The following is a 15,895-nucleotide window of genomic DNA, read 5'->3' as shown; positions in this document are numbered from 1 at the left end:
CTTTTAATATAATGGAAAGTACTAAAATAACTTTTCCAGTCTCCATAAAAGAGCAGAAGCACTTTATCTGTGAATCTCTGGATTTTATCTTGAATATTTAGCACAAGAAAAAAAATAATTTGTGAATAGCCTATAGTCACTCTGACATTTCGAAGGTTAATTCAAAAAGAGACCTTGAGAAGCTTTGAGATTTGGTAAAGTATAGAAAAGGGAATACTAGGAGTAAGTGGGGGAATAGGAAGGGTTTCTGCAGCCCATGAAGAAAGCTAGTGCTAGCACAGGCCTCAGTCATGGTGCAGCTGAAAACTGCCATACACCTTCATGCAGATCTCTATGGCCTGAATAGTAAACAAGGGGAGACATTTTATAACCTAAATCTTGAAATAGCCATTAGAAGCTATTGCGCTCTGGAGGCAGAGATGCAGATTTACTAGAGAAGTGAGACACAGTTGTTTAATCCAAAACAATAAAGATCTAATATCAGTGGCAGTTTGTACATTTTGAAGTTATCTGACATGCTATTTGCATAATGGCATTTTAAAAACAAAATTATCAGTTTGAGCTTTGAAATTAACCTATGCCCGGATACTAGATAAGCGTGCAGAAAGCCAGAAGCATTCTTACAGGTCTGTTTTCACCACTTGGTTACCTGGGAGCTTAATGTCCGCAGCACTCACAGGGAAGAGATGCAGTGACCTAGAGTCATAGCGGTCACCACATCATGATTATTCTGTCACACTGCTGCTGACTCAGCACTTCTCTTATGAGCTGGGTGAAGTAAGCAGATGCATAAATGAACACAGACCCTTACCTTTTAAGATAAATTTGAAAGACAAGTTAAATATACACAAAATTACATGATTTACCTTTCTCTCTTGCTTTTCCTCATAGACACACACACACACACACACACACACACACACACACACACACACTCTCTCTCTCTCTCTAAAATTGAATCAACATTGGTCATATAATTTGGAATGTAATATTTCAATTATTGTATAGATATATAGAGAAAGTTCAGTAATGGGGAGGTTACTACAGTGGCAAAGAGAATGTACCTAGGTTTTTTGTTAGATGAAATGATTCACAAGAGGGGGAAAGTTGCAGTGGATGTTAATTTTGTAATCTAAGATTAAAAAAAAAAAACAAAAAACTGCGAGCAAAACCCCAAACACACCTCACACTCCCCAAGTGGCTGTAAACATTCACCCTGTTCCTGTGCCCACCAGAATATACTGGGTTCTTCTCGGTGCCCCAGGAAATCGTCTTTATCTTCCATGCTTTGGGATTCTTTTGGAGGAACAGGAGTTTGAATTTCCAAGGTTAGTGGTAGATCTGGAATGAAGCTACCTTGTCATATCCAGAGGTCAAGTCTGCAAGCGAGGTCAGGACTTCCACAGTCACCACAGAGGCCAACTCATGTACTTCCCGAAACAGCCTAGGCTGTTAGAGCTTTATAGGCAGCTAAGCATTTGAAACATGCACTCCTGGGCAAACAGGCTCTCTTGTGCCTCTCTCTTCCCTGACCATATTTAGTCAGCCATAGCAAAAAATAGTCTCTCAGCTGTCGATTGTCGATCTAAAAGCTGAGGAGGCTTCTATCCTTCTTTCTGCCTATTGATTGTTCTTCCTATGGTCCCAACACCGCTTTGCCATTTGTCCTGCTGGTTTTTTTTAAGTACTGCCAAATAAAGACGAGTCTCATGTTTCCACTCACATTTCCCAGATTCTCCCTGAGCTTGTGCTGAGACTAGGAAAACCTCACGCGCTTGTCACTATACTTAGAAGCACTGCAGAGAAAAAGGTCAGGGGTCGGGGAGCACTACAAATTTGCCCTGGCTTTTAGCAAGACAGTCTTCAGGCAGATCTGCAGGATGTAAAAATCCCTCTGCTACCAAAATATTTCATAATCTGACTTTTTTGATGGTTGTAGGTGGGTGGGAGTGGAAACATCTTTATAGGGGAAGGGGGTGGGGGGGTAAAGGATAACATTTGAAATGTAAATACATAAAATATCCAATAAAAAAAGAAATTAAAAAATGTTTTGCATAGTAATGTATTACACAGCTGTTGGCCTATAGGGGTTTTGTACAGTTATATTTAGAGTTAGCTATTTCTATTTTTAAAAATTATTTTAAAAAATAATAAATAGTACTTAAATGGAGAATAGAAATGGTGAGTAGAATCTATATAGTGGCTGTGAGGTAAGATCAGGAAGAAACTCCTATGAGGGATTCTTTGGAAGGATATTTAGAATCTTTCTTAGTTCAGTGTCCACTGCGGTCGCCTGATTGTAGCACATAGTGAGAGTACAGTAGGGATGCCTATGGGTAATGATGTGGTTTGGACTCTATGGACATGTGCAAGTCCAAAGATGCCTTTGAGTGCGGATTAAACTCCCAAACCAAGTCTAAAGTGATCTCTCTTCTGCTTTAAGCCATGACTCCAGTTTTCTAAGTACCATTTAGGTATGACCTATCCACAGACATTATGGCCATGAATTTGGCATAACTTTGCCATATGGTATGTGTCTTAAAAACAAGAACTACTTCAGCGTTCTCAATTTTAATTGCTATTCAGGTTCAATTTTAATAGATATTTATTTTTAACCCAAAATGAGTAGTATTAAAACAGCAAACCAAGCTAATTTATAAAAGATAAAATTTAAATATTAAAAGCTTAAGAAAGTGGACAGGAGAAGCCAAGTGTACCTTGTTCTTAATTCAGACATGTTGTTTTAAGTAGCCATTGAGCTAAGAGTCAAGTAGACCTAAATCACTTTACACAGGCAGAGGAGCTGGAGTTGACAGTTTTTGTCTTCACAGTTAACTTCCTTGGGGTGAGGATTTTAAAGGAATGCTTTTGTGAATGTGGGCGAATTTTAGAAAACTACCTTTTCCAGATGTTCAAAATTGATGTACATTAAGAGAGGATACATGTCAGATTTTAAGAGTTAAATTTTCAGGTCTTAAACTACCCAATCTTGTTGCTAAGTGCAATGGAACACTGTGCCATGGTCCTGTGCTGGGCTGTGACAGTGAAATGAGTCAGAGAACTCCTATGCTCAGCTTCCACCAACGATCTGGTGTTGCTAGTCCAGCCCAGCCTGGGTACTCAGATGTGATGTCATGCCCTATGCCTCTTCCTTCTTTCTACTCAGCAAAGCTTTGAGCTCTGGTTTCCATGTGCAGAGAATCTCCTTTTGTATATAACTATAATAATATTAGTATGACATGGCTCCAAGAACTTGTGTTTGGGCTAACTGTCTTAAGTTTCTTCATGGACTCTGTATTAATCTGCTTTACCTACTATTAAGGGATTCTTAAATTAACTAAGCAAATGTTTATTGACCACCCAGTAAAATGCTGTTCTAACATCTTTTTAGCATTAAATGATACTAATATGCAAGACTTCTGTAGTTTACCTGCTGGATTTAAGGAAATGTTCCCTCTTGCTGAAGAAAGACATTACAAATAGCATGGCAGGCCCTAGAGATTGGCCTGGTACCATTTGAGCACTGCATACCAGTGTAGACAGCTGCTTGTCCCCTCTGCTTCTTGGAACTCATTTGTTCATCATTCAGCAAATGTCTGAGCACTGCCATGTGCCAGGGATTAGGCTAGGCACCACTATTAGTTGTTCTGGAACTTAATGCTTTTTTGGCACTATTTACAAATGCCTGCTTAACTGGTAGTAAGATCTTATCTCTAAAACATCCATGTCGTTAACCTGTTGGAAAAGAACTAGTTGATAAATGGAAGAGTGTGTCCCTATTGGGAAAAATAACACCAAATCTTAGAGGCTGCAGTTAACAGTCTGTGGCTTAATAAAAGAAGTTGACTTACTTACTGAGCTAGCAATAGTGTCTTTCTTGTAATTTCATAGCCCTCAGTGCTTGCAGCATAGCAGTAGGCTCTGCTAGTGACTAGTTGGAGGGGCTGCAGAGAAGAACCTGTAGCTGCCCTCCCAGGTTCTATGGTGTGTTCCTAAAATTGCCCATGCTGTAGAAAGAAGACTGCTCTGATCTATTACCAGTGTACAGAGGTGAGGGGACAAGGGTCTCTTCCTTTATTTTCTTAAAGCTTACCTTGCAGGCTGGGCCGAAAAATGGTTTCTCTTCTCAAGGTAGTGTGTTGTTTTGTTTATTTTTTAACAGGGTTGATAAGATTCTAATTACCATCTCTGAAGATGGGGCAGGAGAGATGGCTCCACTGTTAAGGACACTGGCTGTTGTAGAGGGTCTGGGTTCAATTCCCAGCACCCAAGTGGCAACTCTAAATTGCCAGTTACAGCAGATTGAAAATCCTCATGCAGGCAAAACACCAATGCACATAATATAAAAATAAATGAATCATTAAAAAATTTACTCATATCCGTATATATGAATGTTATGTGTGTGTACGTATACATACATATATGTATGCATAGTGTGTGTGTGTGTGTGTGTGTGTGTGTGTGTGTGTGTGTGTGTATCACAGTAAAAGTGAATTCCCCACCTGTTAGCCTAAATACGTGCTTCTCTCAGGCAGGGAACATGGCTTTTGCACCCCTTGAGTGTGGGCTGAACAGTGCCTTGTCAACATGTTAGAATAGAAAGAGTAGGGACAGTATGCAACAGAGAGCTATGACATACACTCCTCCATCTCGAATGAAAATGAAAAAATATTTGAGGCATTCATTGAAAACTCACCTAAAAACATTATCGGAATATCACATTATTTCACATGGGCATACATAATCTAAAAGTTATTTTTTTATTCTTAAAAAGTATTTTATGTACACCGTAGCTGTCTTCAGATGCACCAGAAGAGGGCATTGGGTCCCATTACAGATGGTTGTGAGCCACCATGTGGTTGCTGGGAATTGAACTCAGGACCTCTAGAAGAGCAGTCAGTGTTTACAACCGCTCTTAATATCTCTTCAGCCCCAGAGATTGAAGGAACAGCCATTCAAAGCCTGCCTCACATGTGGCCCATATATATACAGCCACCAAAACTAGATAAGATTGATGAAACTAAGAAGTGCATACTGACAGGAACCAAATATAGATGTATCCTGAGAGACACAGCCAGAGCATGTCACATACAGAGGCGAATGCTAGCAGCAAACTATTGAACTGAGAACGGAATCCCCCGTTGGAGTTGTTAGAGATAGGATTGAAAGAGCCGAAGGGGCTTGCAACCCCATAAGAACAACAGTGCCAACCAACCAGAGCTCCCAGGGACTAAGCCACTCCCCAAAGAGTATACATGGACTGACCCTGGGCTCCAACTACATATGTAGCAGAGAATGGCCTTGTTGGGCACCAAAGGAAGGAGAAGCCCTTGGTCCTGCCAAGGTTGGACCTCCAGTGTAGGGGAATGTGTGGGGGGGAGCTAAAAGGGCGGCGGGGGGGGGTCTTGATGGGATAGGGTCTTATGTCCGGGAAACCAGGAAAGGGAATAATGTTTGAAATATAAATAAAAAAAAAAATATCCAATAAAAGAAAAAAAAATCTCTTCAGCCTCCCAAAGCTTAATTTTAAAAAACAGTTATTTATCTGGTTTTATTTTGTGTGCGTGAATGTGTGTATGTATGTATGTATCTGTGTGATGAGCTTATGGATCTATGTAAGCATGTGTTCACACATGTGCATTGATATTACATGTACATATTGAGGTCAGAGCACAACTTACAGGAGTTGGTTCTCTCCTTCCACCGTCCATCATATGAGTCCCTGGAATCAAACTCAGACTCAGCCACAGCACTTTTACCTCTTAAGCCATCTTACATGCTCCTTCAAAGCCTATTCTTTTTTTTTTTTAGTTTAGACTTAAATTCTTTTTCTTTTTAGTTTAGACTTAAATTCTTTTTCTTTTTTTCTTTTATTAGATTTTTTAAATTTACATTTCAGACGTTATCCCCTTTCCCAGTTTCCCCTCCAGAAACCCACTCTCTTCCCCTGCTTCTCTGAGGGTGTTCCCCTACCTACTAACCCTCTTCCTCCCCATCTCCCTGCCCTGACATTCTCGTACACTGGGTCATCGAGCCTTGACAGGACCAAGGGCCTCTCCTCCCACTGATTCCTGACAAGGCCATCCTCTGATACATATGCGGCTAGAGCCATAGGTCCATCCCTATGTACTCTAGGGATGGTGGTTTAGTTCCTGGGAGCTATGGAGGGCCTGGTTAGTTAATATCGTTCTTCTTATGGGGTTGTAAACCCCTTCAGCTCCTTCAGTTTTTTTTCCGCTAGTTACTCCATTGGGGACCCTGTTCTCAGTACAATGGTTGGCTGTGAGCATCCTCCTCTCTACTTGTCAGGCTCTGGCAGAGCCTCTTAGACAGCTATATCAGGCTCCTGTCAGCATGCACTTCTTGGCATCTGCAATATTGTCTGGGTTTGGTGGCTGTATGTATATAGGCTGAATCCCCAGGTGGGGCAGTCTATGGATGGCCTTTTTTTCAGTCTCTGCTCCATGGTGATCTGATAGAATGCATGGGATTATTTCTGTCTTCTTGCATCTGTTGAGACCTGTTTTGTGACCAATTATATGGTCAATTTTGGAGAAGATGGTATATTCTTTTGTTTTAGGATGAAATGTTCTATAGATTCGTTCAATCCATTTTGGTTCATAACTTTTATTAGTTTCACTGTATCTCTGTTTAGTTTCTGTTTCCATGATCTGTCCATTGTTGAGAGTGGGGTGTTGAAGTCTCCCACTATTACTGTATGAGGTGCAATGTGTGCTTTGAGCTTTAGTAAAATTTCTTTTATGAATGTGGGTGCTCTTGCTTTTGGAGCGTAGATATTCAGGAGTGAGAGTTCATATTGGTGGATTTTTCCTTTGATGTGTATGAAGTGTCCTTCTTTATCTTTTTTGTTAACTTTGGGTTGAAACTCTATTTTATTCGATATTAGAATGGCTACTCCAGCTTGTTTCTTGGGACCATTTGCTGGGAAAATATTTTCCCAGCTTTTTACTCTGAGGAAGTGTCTGTCTTTGTCACTGAGGTGTGTTTCCTGTATGCAGCAAAATGCTGGGCCATTCATGTATCCATTTTGTTAATCTATTTCTTTTTATTGGGTAATTGAATTCATTGATGTTGAAAGATATTATGGACCAATGATTATTATTTCCTATTATTTTTGTTGTTAGAGGTGGAATTATGTTTGTGTAGCTATCTTCTTTTGGGTTAGTAGAAAGATTACTTTCTTGCTTTTTCTGCTGTGTAGTTTCCCTCCTGTTGTTGGAGTTTTCCATCTATTATCCTTTGTAGGGCTGGATTTCTGCAAAGATATTGTATAAATTTTGTTTTGTCATGGAATATCTATGTTAATTGAGAGCTTTGCTGGATATAGTAGCCTGGGCTGGCATTTGTGTCCTCCTAGGGCCTGTATGAAATCTGCCTAGGGTCTTCTATGTTTCATAGTCTCTGGTGAGAAGTCTAGTGTAATTCTGATAGGTCTGCCTTTATATGTTATGTGACTTTTTTCCCTTACTGCTTTTAATATTCTTTCTTTGTTTTGTGTATTGGTGTTTTGACTACTTTGTGACAGGAGGAGTTTTCTGATCTAATCTATTTGAAATTCTGTAGGCTTCTTTATGCTTATGGGCATCTCTTTCTTTAGGGAAGTTTTCTTCTATAATTTTATTGAAGATATTTTACTGACCCTTTAAGTTGGGAATCTTCACTCTCTTCTATACCTATTATCCTTAGGTTTGATCTTCTCATTGTGTCCTGGATTTCCTGCATGATTTGGGTTAGGTGCTTTTTGTGTTTCGTATTTTCTTTAATGATTATGTCAATGTTTTCTGTGGTATCTCCTGCCCCTGAGTTTCTGGTTTATCTCTTGAATTCTGTTGTGATGCTTGTGTCTATGACTCCTAATCTCTTTCCTAGGTTTTTTATCTCCAGGGTTGTCTCCCTTTGTGATTTCTTTATTGTTTCTATTTTCATTTTTAGATCCTGGATGGTTTTGTTCAATTCCTTCACCTATTTGGTTGTGTTTTCCTGTAACTCTTTAAGGGATTTTTGTGTTTTCTCTTTAAGGGCTTCCACTTGTTTGCCTGTGTCTTCTGTATTTCTTTAAGGGAGTTATTTATGTCCTTCTTAAAGTCCTCTATCGTAATCATGAGATGTGATTTTAATTCTGGATCTTGCTATTCTGGTGTGTTGGGGTATCCGTGCCTTCCTGTGGTGGGAGAACTAGATTCTGATGATGCCAGGTGGCCTTGGTTTCTGTTGCTTAGGTATTGTCCTTGCCCCTTGCCATCTGGTTATCTCTGGTATTAGCTGGTCTTGCTGTCTCTGACAGTGGCTTGACCCTCTTGTAAGCTTACATGGCAGCATTACTAGAGACCGACTTTCTCCCAGCAGGATCTGGGTACAGAGAGCTAGCTATGTCACAAGGTCAGCTCTGGGCGCAGATGGAAACTGGAAGGATCCTGTCCCAGACTGCTCCTCGGCTCCTGTGTCCTGAGGAGCAGGGTGTTGGTCTCATCTGTGTTCTCAGGTGTGTCAGCACTCTTCAGAGACTAGCTCTGTCCCAGTGGAATCTTGATACAGAGAGCTGTGGCTCCAGGTGCAAACAGAACCAAAGCCAATTCTTAAGACTCTTGGCACTTCCTACATGGGATTCATAAAATTGTGCCATCAAAAACATTTGCAACCGAGTCCTCTGAGGTCCTAATATCAGTGTAGAATCTGAATTTTTCATAGAAAATATTTTTGTGAGGAAAAGTTGCCAAGAAGCATTTATTTCTTAATTTGGTTCTCTGGGTGTCTGGGACATTTTAGTCTTTTATGTTCTTTAGTGTGTCTTTGACTTTTTTGGCTCTTTGAAATTATTAACGATTTTAGAAGTGTAAATATTGAATTATGATTAAGTCAGACTTTTACTTCTGCTATTCCTAACAAGCCTCTGAGTGTGCCTGGTCACTGTTTCCCACCGTCTCCCTTGTTACCTGCTGTTGTTTGTTACTTCTTTTATGGGTAGAAACTACTGAAGGTGAATATGGGTTTCCTCAGGCCACCCTGTTTGCTCTCTGTTCCTCCTGGGAGGTTTCCCTTTCAACCACAGCTTTCCTCTCTAATGTCTGTGCTGACTTCATTCTGCAAATGCTGACAGTTTGTTTAGCTTTCAGAATATCACAGAAGGAAACATTGGAGAATTATGATAGTAATTCCTGCCTGTGTATAGAAACATAATTTTCTTTCTTCATTATTTTTTAAAGGCTTTCTTAATTTGATAACAGGGTTTCTTTTGAATATTTTTCTAAAGAAAACAAAAATCATATTATGCAAATGTAAAGACAATGTCAATTTGTCTTTTAGTGCAATGCGTGTTTTACTCTCAAAATTACCAAGACCATGGATTGTGGATGAGAAGAAAGATGATGGTTATACTGCCTTGCACCTGGCTGCCCTGAATAATCATGTGGAAGTGGCTGAGCTGTTGGTGCATCAGGTAGGAGAGGCAGTTATGTTTTAACAGAACTTCAGGTCACTAAAATTTACTTTGAATCCTGTATGGAGACATAGATGCTTTTTAGAAGTACTTACAGCTTATAAGAATTGCTTTCAGGGGATAGTGAAAGAGAATACTTTGTCCCTGAGCTGTAAAGGAAATACTCATATTTACATTAACTGTTCTACCTGTAGGTTTGTTGTCTGTCTGTCTGTCAAGTTTTTACTCTCTGTATGAGAACTGTGTCTGGGCAACTTCCAAGGAAGATGTAGTGGTGGACAGAGCTATGTATTCCTTGTAAATAACAGTTTGCATGTTCTTCTCTGTTGTTCAGATGTAACCATCTAAAATCTGTTCATTGTTAGGGAAATGCAAACTTGGATATCCAGAACGTGAACCAGCAGACGGCCCTACACCTTGCTGTTGAACGGCAGCACACCCAGATTGTCAGGGTAAAGTATTCATTCATGTCAATATGAGCTTGTAATAAGCTTTCTAACCATGCTAAGATTTAGAGCATTTCATTTGTGTCTGTGGGATAGGGAGTTAATACCTAGTTCAAAGTCTTCAGCCCATGTTCTCAGACTTCTCATAATATTAGTGAGAAATGCATTGGTAAAAATTAAAGAAGGTTTCTTTTAGCCCGCCTCACGGCTCTCTTACTGTGGACTCAGTTAAGTCACCGCATGAAAGAACACACCACACAATAACCTCTGATCCAATCAATAAGATATAATTTGTCCATCTAGATAGCACAAAATCCTGTACACACCTATCCCTTAAAAATATTCATAACAACCTGTATCTATGTGCAGAGAAGAATATTAACATCTGCTGCCATGTTCTCCCAGCTCCTTCTCTCTCTGCCCCCTCTCGCCTGCTTCTAAAATTAAATGTCTGTCCATCCTTCCTTGATCATCCAATGACAGGCCTCGTTTTTCTTGTCTGCCTTCACCTGCATAATAACATCAATCTACACTTCACCGTTTCTGTCTAATAAAAAACAACTTTTCTTTCAAATGTAAGCTGAGCACAGCTATTCTTTTGTAACTTATAAAGTATAAAAAATATCTTAACACTCAGTCCAATATTTTATCAGTTAGACAGAACATTTCCTTACCTATTCCAGCTTTAAAAAGGCTTAAAATCCATGTTATATCCTGGCTAGCTTGTATACTATCTAATAAAACATGTATTCTCAAAGTTAAACAGCCTGGGTAGGTTATGAGACTATAACTAGTTTCAACCTGTCAGAAATCTGAGAATGACCAATATTATCTGAAAATATAGGGAGCCTAACATGGCTTCCCGAACTGAAACAGGTTTGAAGAGACAATTGTCTACTTGCACAGTCCCCTGTCAGCAACACATGAGAGCAAGTCTTCAACCTTCTGGCCTAGATCACCTGACAGACTTTTGAATTGCAGAATTTCAAAGGGCTGATCATTCTGGCTCAGTAGAAATTATCAGTCAACTCTTCTGCAATGTGTCCTTTTCTGGACATTTATTTCGTCTGTAGGAGAAATAAGCGATTTCTGCCCTACTGGCTGTCTCGCCATAATACATCACCTCACCTGGAGGTAGATGTTCAATTTCTTCTTTGAATCTACCAAAGGGGAGCTATTAGGAGCAGACATGTCTCAACAAAAGATAAATAACATTAAATTTTCATATTTTCTGACGTTTTTGAAAACCATCTAACTATATAAGTAATCTGGACTGTTGTCTGTTAATTATCTTAATAAAGTATCTTGAAAGCACTCTAACAATAAACTTGGATCCATGAACTCACATGGCCCTCAGCTCACATGTTTAATCACCTCAGATTACTTTTATAATAGCAGTAAAGGAATAAGCTTTTATTCTTCACTGCGTTGATAGGCACAATGCCTCTATATGAGAGTAACAATATTAATTTTAAATTGATAAGAAATTTGTATCAAAGAAAATCTGAACTTTTATCAAATAAATTCTGTACTAATGTAAAAGGTTATAACTTTTGCTTAGCAACAAATATTTTTTTTAACCAAATGAGATTATGGCTGTAAAATCAATTTTAGCTAATTCTCCCTGTTAAATTATGACCTTTTCTAAATTCTCTAGAAAGACAACCTTAGAATAAACACTTTTAGCCTCCCAAATGAATGCTGATCCTTGGCTCACTTTCTTCTCCTTTTCAGTCTGGTACACCAGACCATCACACAGGGCCACTCACATTCAGTGTGGGTCTGCCTCTGTTAAACCTCTAGAAACTTCCTCAAAGACATACCCACCCAGAGGTGTGTTTCCTCGGTTGCTCCAAATCTAAACAAGTTGACAACAAACATTAACCACAAGTTTGAAAAATAAGTCTTAGAATTATATTTTATATAACTTTTTAGAACAAAAAAGAGACGAAACAAGACAAAAAGTACAATTTGCCAAGACAGGTAAGGCTGTACAGAGATTAGCCTTAGGTAGTTGTAGAAAGGATTAAGAAGGATTGTTGAAACATGTCAGGACAATCAGTAATTCATTTTGCTACTGTTTTAGCAAACATTGTTTGCATTTGTTGTTGTTTAAAATTTCAGATAGGTCTAGAATGCTCACTCCTGATAGGCTGCAGTTTCTTAAAGCTATGGACACTCTGCAAATGCGGCATCTTTCTCTCAGCTTTTGGTCCGTGCAGGTGCTAAGCTAGACATTCAGGATAAGGATGGAGATACTCCTCTGCATGAAGCTTTGAGACATCATACTTTGTCTCAACTACGTCAGCTACAAGACATGCAAGATGTGGGCAAGGTAGATGCTGCCTGGGAACCTTCAAAAAACACAGTGAGTAAAAATAATGTCCTTTCCCTGTAGTGGAAGCATGTTTTATATTTACTGGTTTGCATTGGACAAAACATTTTATCAGAGATGGTTTTGGGTTTATCAAACTTTAATACTACTATTGGTCACTATGAAGTACATTTGTTCTGCATCTTTTTTCTTTAGAAGTTAGAAAAGTCTTTTAAGTTTTTTAATTAAAATTGCACCCTGGTGCATTGATTTTAATTTGGGAACTCAATCCAAAGGTAGTTTCTCCTTAGTGGTGGCCCTCTGGCCCTGGACACACACACAGACTGGGGGTCTGTGGAATAGTCAGAACAGCAAGGGATGGGACAATCAAATAATCCATTCACCAGAGGGCAGCCAAGTCTTCAGCTCTGCACACCTTGCTGGTGATCGGGTGACAAGTTTCAGAGTCAACAAGAGGCCACCACCAGCAGAGATGAAAATTGTCTACCAGTAATGGGATACAAAGTTCATGATTCTGAGGACCCTTCTGGGACCACCTCTTTTGGGGGTGGAGCTTGTCAATGGCTGGTGTGCCTTCTCCTTCCCAGCAGCACGGCCATCCAGCTGCATGATCACTCCATCTACGAGCACCCTTTGTTCCCCACAACTGGGCAGAGGTGAGCCTTGCCCTCTTGACTGGAACATGTGTATAGGCCCCACTCTTTCACAAACATTGGCTAAATTTATATTCATATATATTATAGTTATTTATTAAAAAGAGGAAAAAAAAAACTTTCCTGGAGAGAAACTCCTGAAGAACCCAAGTGGCTCAGGAGTTTGCTGTCCCCCCCAACCCACAAAAATTCTCTTATAAAATCTTCCAGTGCGATCTTGAAGAACTCCCCCGCCCCCGCCCTCTTGTATTTCCCCCCTCCCTGCCCTCTTCCGTGTCCCCACAACCCTGGACTGCCCCCTGCTCTAGCCCAGCGGGGTCCAGTCTCATCTCTGGCCATCCATGGCTGCCATGGCTTTCTGAGGGCCGCCCCCCTGTGATGCTCCGGGGGCCACGTGGGGTGTGGGCAGTGAAGATGGAAGATGTTGGGGGAAGAGGGCGGGATCCAGGGCACCTGGTGTTGGGTGGGGATGCGGCCCAGAAGGGGCTTAAGTTTGCAGGGGGAGGGGAGCAGGCCACAGCTGTCATGGGGCTGCTGCTGCTCTGCAGGCCCTCAGAGGTTCGAAGTTTGGAGAACATGGCCAGCGCATCAGGGAAGTTGGGTGGTGTGGCAGGGGTGTTGCTGGGAGTACACATCATCTGCGGGTGGTGGTGGCTGTTGGGAATGTTGCTTTCTTGAAAGAACGTGCTTAGGGCGGTCTGGAACTGCCAGTGGGCCGCTTGCAGCAGCTGCTGCGCCTGGTCGGCCACGCAACCCACGGCCAGCACGAACTGGTTGATCATGACGTCGTGCCGCAGCTCATTGGTGTTCACCAATATGGTGCTGGGCGGCCGCCCAGGCTCAGGCTCGCAGCTCGCCCGCTCAGGTTTGGCGAGAAATTCTTACCAAGAGCTGCCCAGCTGCCGCTTTGTTCTGCATCTTATCAAAAGTTGTTTGGTTCTTTATAACTTCAGCATGAATGGAGTGGAGTATCTGTTATGATTTTAATTTGAAATCCCTAATGTCTGTTCATTTTGACTTGCTTTTCATTCGATCAATCCCATGTGTATTTGATAAACTACCTGCTCAAATCTTTTTCATTAGAATTTTAGTATTCTTTGTTTTCTTGTGGTTTTAATTTTTGAGGTGTTACGGATTGAGTCCTAGGCCTCATGCATACTAGGCAAGCACTCTCCCACTTCCCAGGTATTTTTATTTCTTCTAGTTATTTCAAGAATTGTTTATCTAATGTGAAAACAAGGTCACAGCAAGGATGTGATGTGCACTTATTTTTGCTGGTCTGTGGCTTGTGTTGCTACTGATGCAGCCACTGCCTTCTCTTCTCTGCAGGGTGATAGTGGAAGGTAATGACTGATGGTGCAGTGCTGCTGCCTAGGAACGAGTGTGAGTTAGTATGAAATGTTCGTGTATGGAGAGGATAGCTTACTCAGGAACACTCAGTGATATCTTTCAAGAATTAATATATGTAAAGACAGACATGCTAACTCATGACTGTAATCCCTCACTTAGGCTAAGGCAGGATTTGTGATCACATTGTGGTATATAGTGAATTTTCAGCCAGCCTAGGCTAGAGTGAGTCTCTATCTCAAATAAACAAAACAACAAAAGCGTCCCTGTAAATTACACATCCTATAGTTTCCAGACACTGTAGAGAATAGTCAGAAGTACAGGTATACCAGTTGTGTGTATAATGACTGGTGTGATGTGTCAGTACCTTCTGTCTTCATGAGGAGAAAAAGTCAAGAATGGATATTTGGTCCTTTTTGCCTTCTTAGAAAACTTTTCTTAGAAAGCTGTAAGAGATGGATCTCCACTTGATCTAGCGTTTCCCCCAAGATGCTTCTCTAAACTCAGACAAGCCTAGAAGTCTAAAATCATTCTGTTGATGTCTTCCTTGTTAGTAGTGCCCTGGCATGGCAAGAAGTGAGTTGTATTGTACATTCACGTTTCTTTCCCTTTTGACAGTGGTGTTTTGTGATGAGGCCTCAGTCTACCCCAGTTATCCTCTTGTTCCTCCTGCCTTGACCTTTGAATGGCTGGGATCATGGTGTAAGCCATCATGCTTAATTTTTGACAATGTTCTTAGAAGAACAGAAAGTCTTAATGTTGAAAAAGTATAATTAGTTTTTTATTAGGTATGCTTTATGTGTCCTAAGAAATCTTTGGCAAAATGAAGATCATTCAGACTTCTTGCTATGGAAGCTTATGAGGCTGAGTAACTGCATTTAAGTTCAAGGGAACTTTTATATAGTGTATGTTATAGGTGGCAGTTCATTTGTCATTGGTGGATGGCCAACTCTCCCTACACTGTTTGTTGAGTAGCATCTTTTTCTGCTGCCTTTATCCAAGATCAGTAAGCTATTTATCTGGAGGTTTCCTTTTACATACGGCATCTTGTTCCTTTTGTCCATGTTCTTTCTTAGCTATGGGATACCCACTCAGGTATCTTATAGCTTTGTGATTCAGCATTTGTATATATTGAAATCAGGCAATGGAAGTCCTCCAAATTTATTTTAAATGATCGGTTATTTTAAGCCTTTTCACTTTCAAATGAATTTTATTATCATTATAAAGAGTATAAATGGGTTGGGGATTTAGCTCAGTGGTAGAGTGCTTGCTAGCAAAGTTTAAAGGCCCTGGGTTCGGTCCCCAGCTCCGAAAAAAAAAAAAAAAAAAAAAAAAAAAGAGTATAAATGTATCTGAGGCCGGAATGTTTGTGAGTTGTTGTTTGTAAGACTCTGGGTATATATTTTTAACTTCTTTGTATCTTCTTTTTTCTTATTTTAAAGTTGAGAAGAGCATACTTCTCTCCACAGGTTGTTGTATAAGATCATAGAAGTACTTAAAACACTACCTGGCTTCTATGGGTCCTCGTTGAGTCTTGATCATTATACTTTTAACAATTTCAGATATATTTGGGTCCATAACTCAGATGATGTAATCATATCCTGGTTCTTTTCATTCTTTAAGTTTTGCCTTGATTCAGAAGCATTGAGTTCGTAGC

At 40.2% G+C, this 15,895-nt stretch overlaps 1 protein-coding gene and 1 pseudogene across 2 annotated transcripts in view; one reads left to right on the top strand and one right to left on the bottom strand.

Moving 5' to 3' along the window:
• Positions 1–15,895, top strand: part of Mib1 (mindbomb E3 ubiquitin protein ligase 1) — a 112,289-nt gene that overhangs the window by 79,277 nt on the left and 17,117 nt on the right. For both annotated transcript variants that reach the window (XM_032886102.1, XM_032886103.1), the window contains exons 13-15: positions 9,325–9,457; positions 9,823–9,909; positions 12,110–12,271. In XM_032886102.1, the coding sequence (XP_032741993.1) occupies positions 9,325–9,457; positions 9,823–9,909; positions 12,110–12,271 (382 nt within the window). The remainder of the gene's footprint in view (positions 1–9,324; positions 9,458–9,822; positions 9,910–12,109; positions 12,272–15,895) is intronic.
• Positions 13,178–15,284, bottom strand: LOC116884883 (annotated as a pseudogene).

The sequence above is a fragment of the Rattus rattus genome, chromosome 15, assembly GCF_011064425.1.
Source record: "Rattus rattus isolate New Zealand chromosome 15, Rrattus_CSIRO_v1, whole genome shotgun sequence".
Lineage (NCBI taxonomy): Eukaryota > Metazoa > Chordata > Mammalia > Rodentia > Muridae > Rattus > Rattus rattus.
Note: the sequence above shows the minus strand (reverse complement) of the source record. Positions and strands in the feature narration are given on the sequence as shown.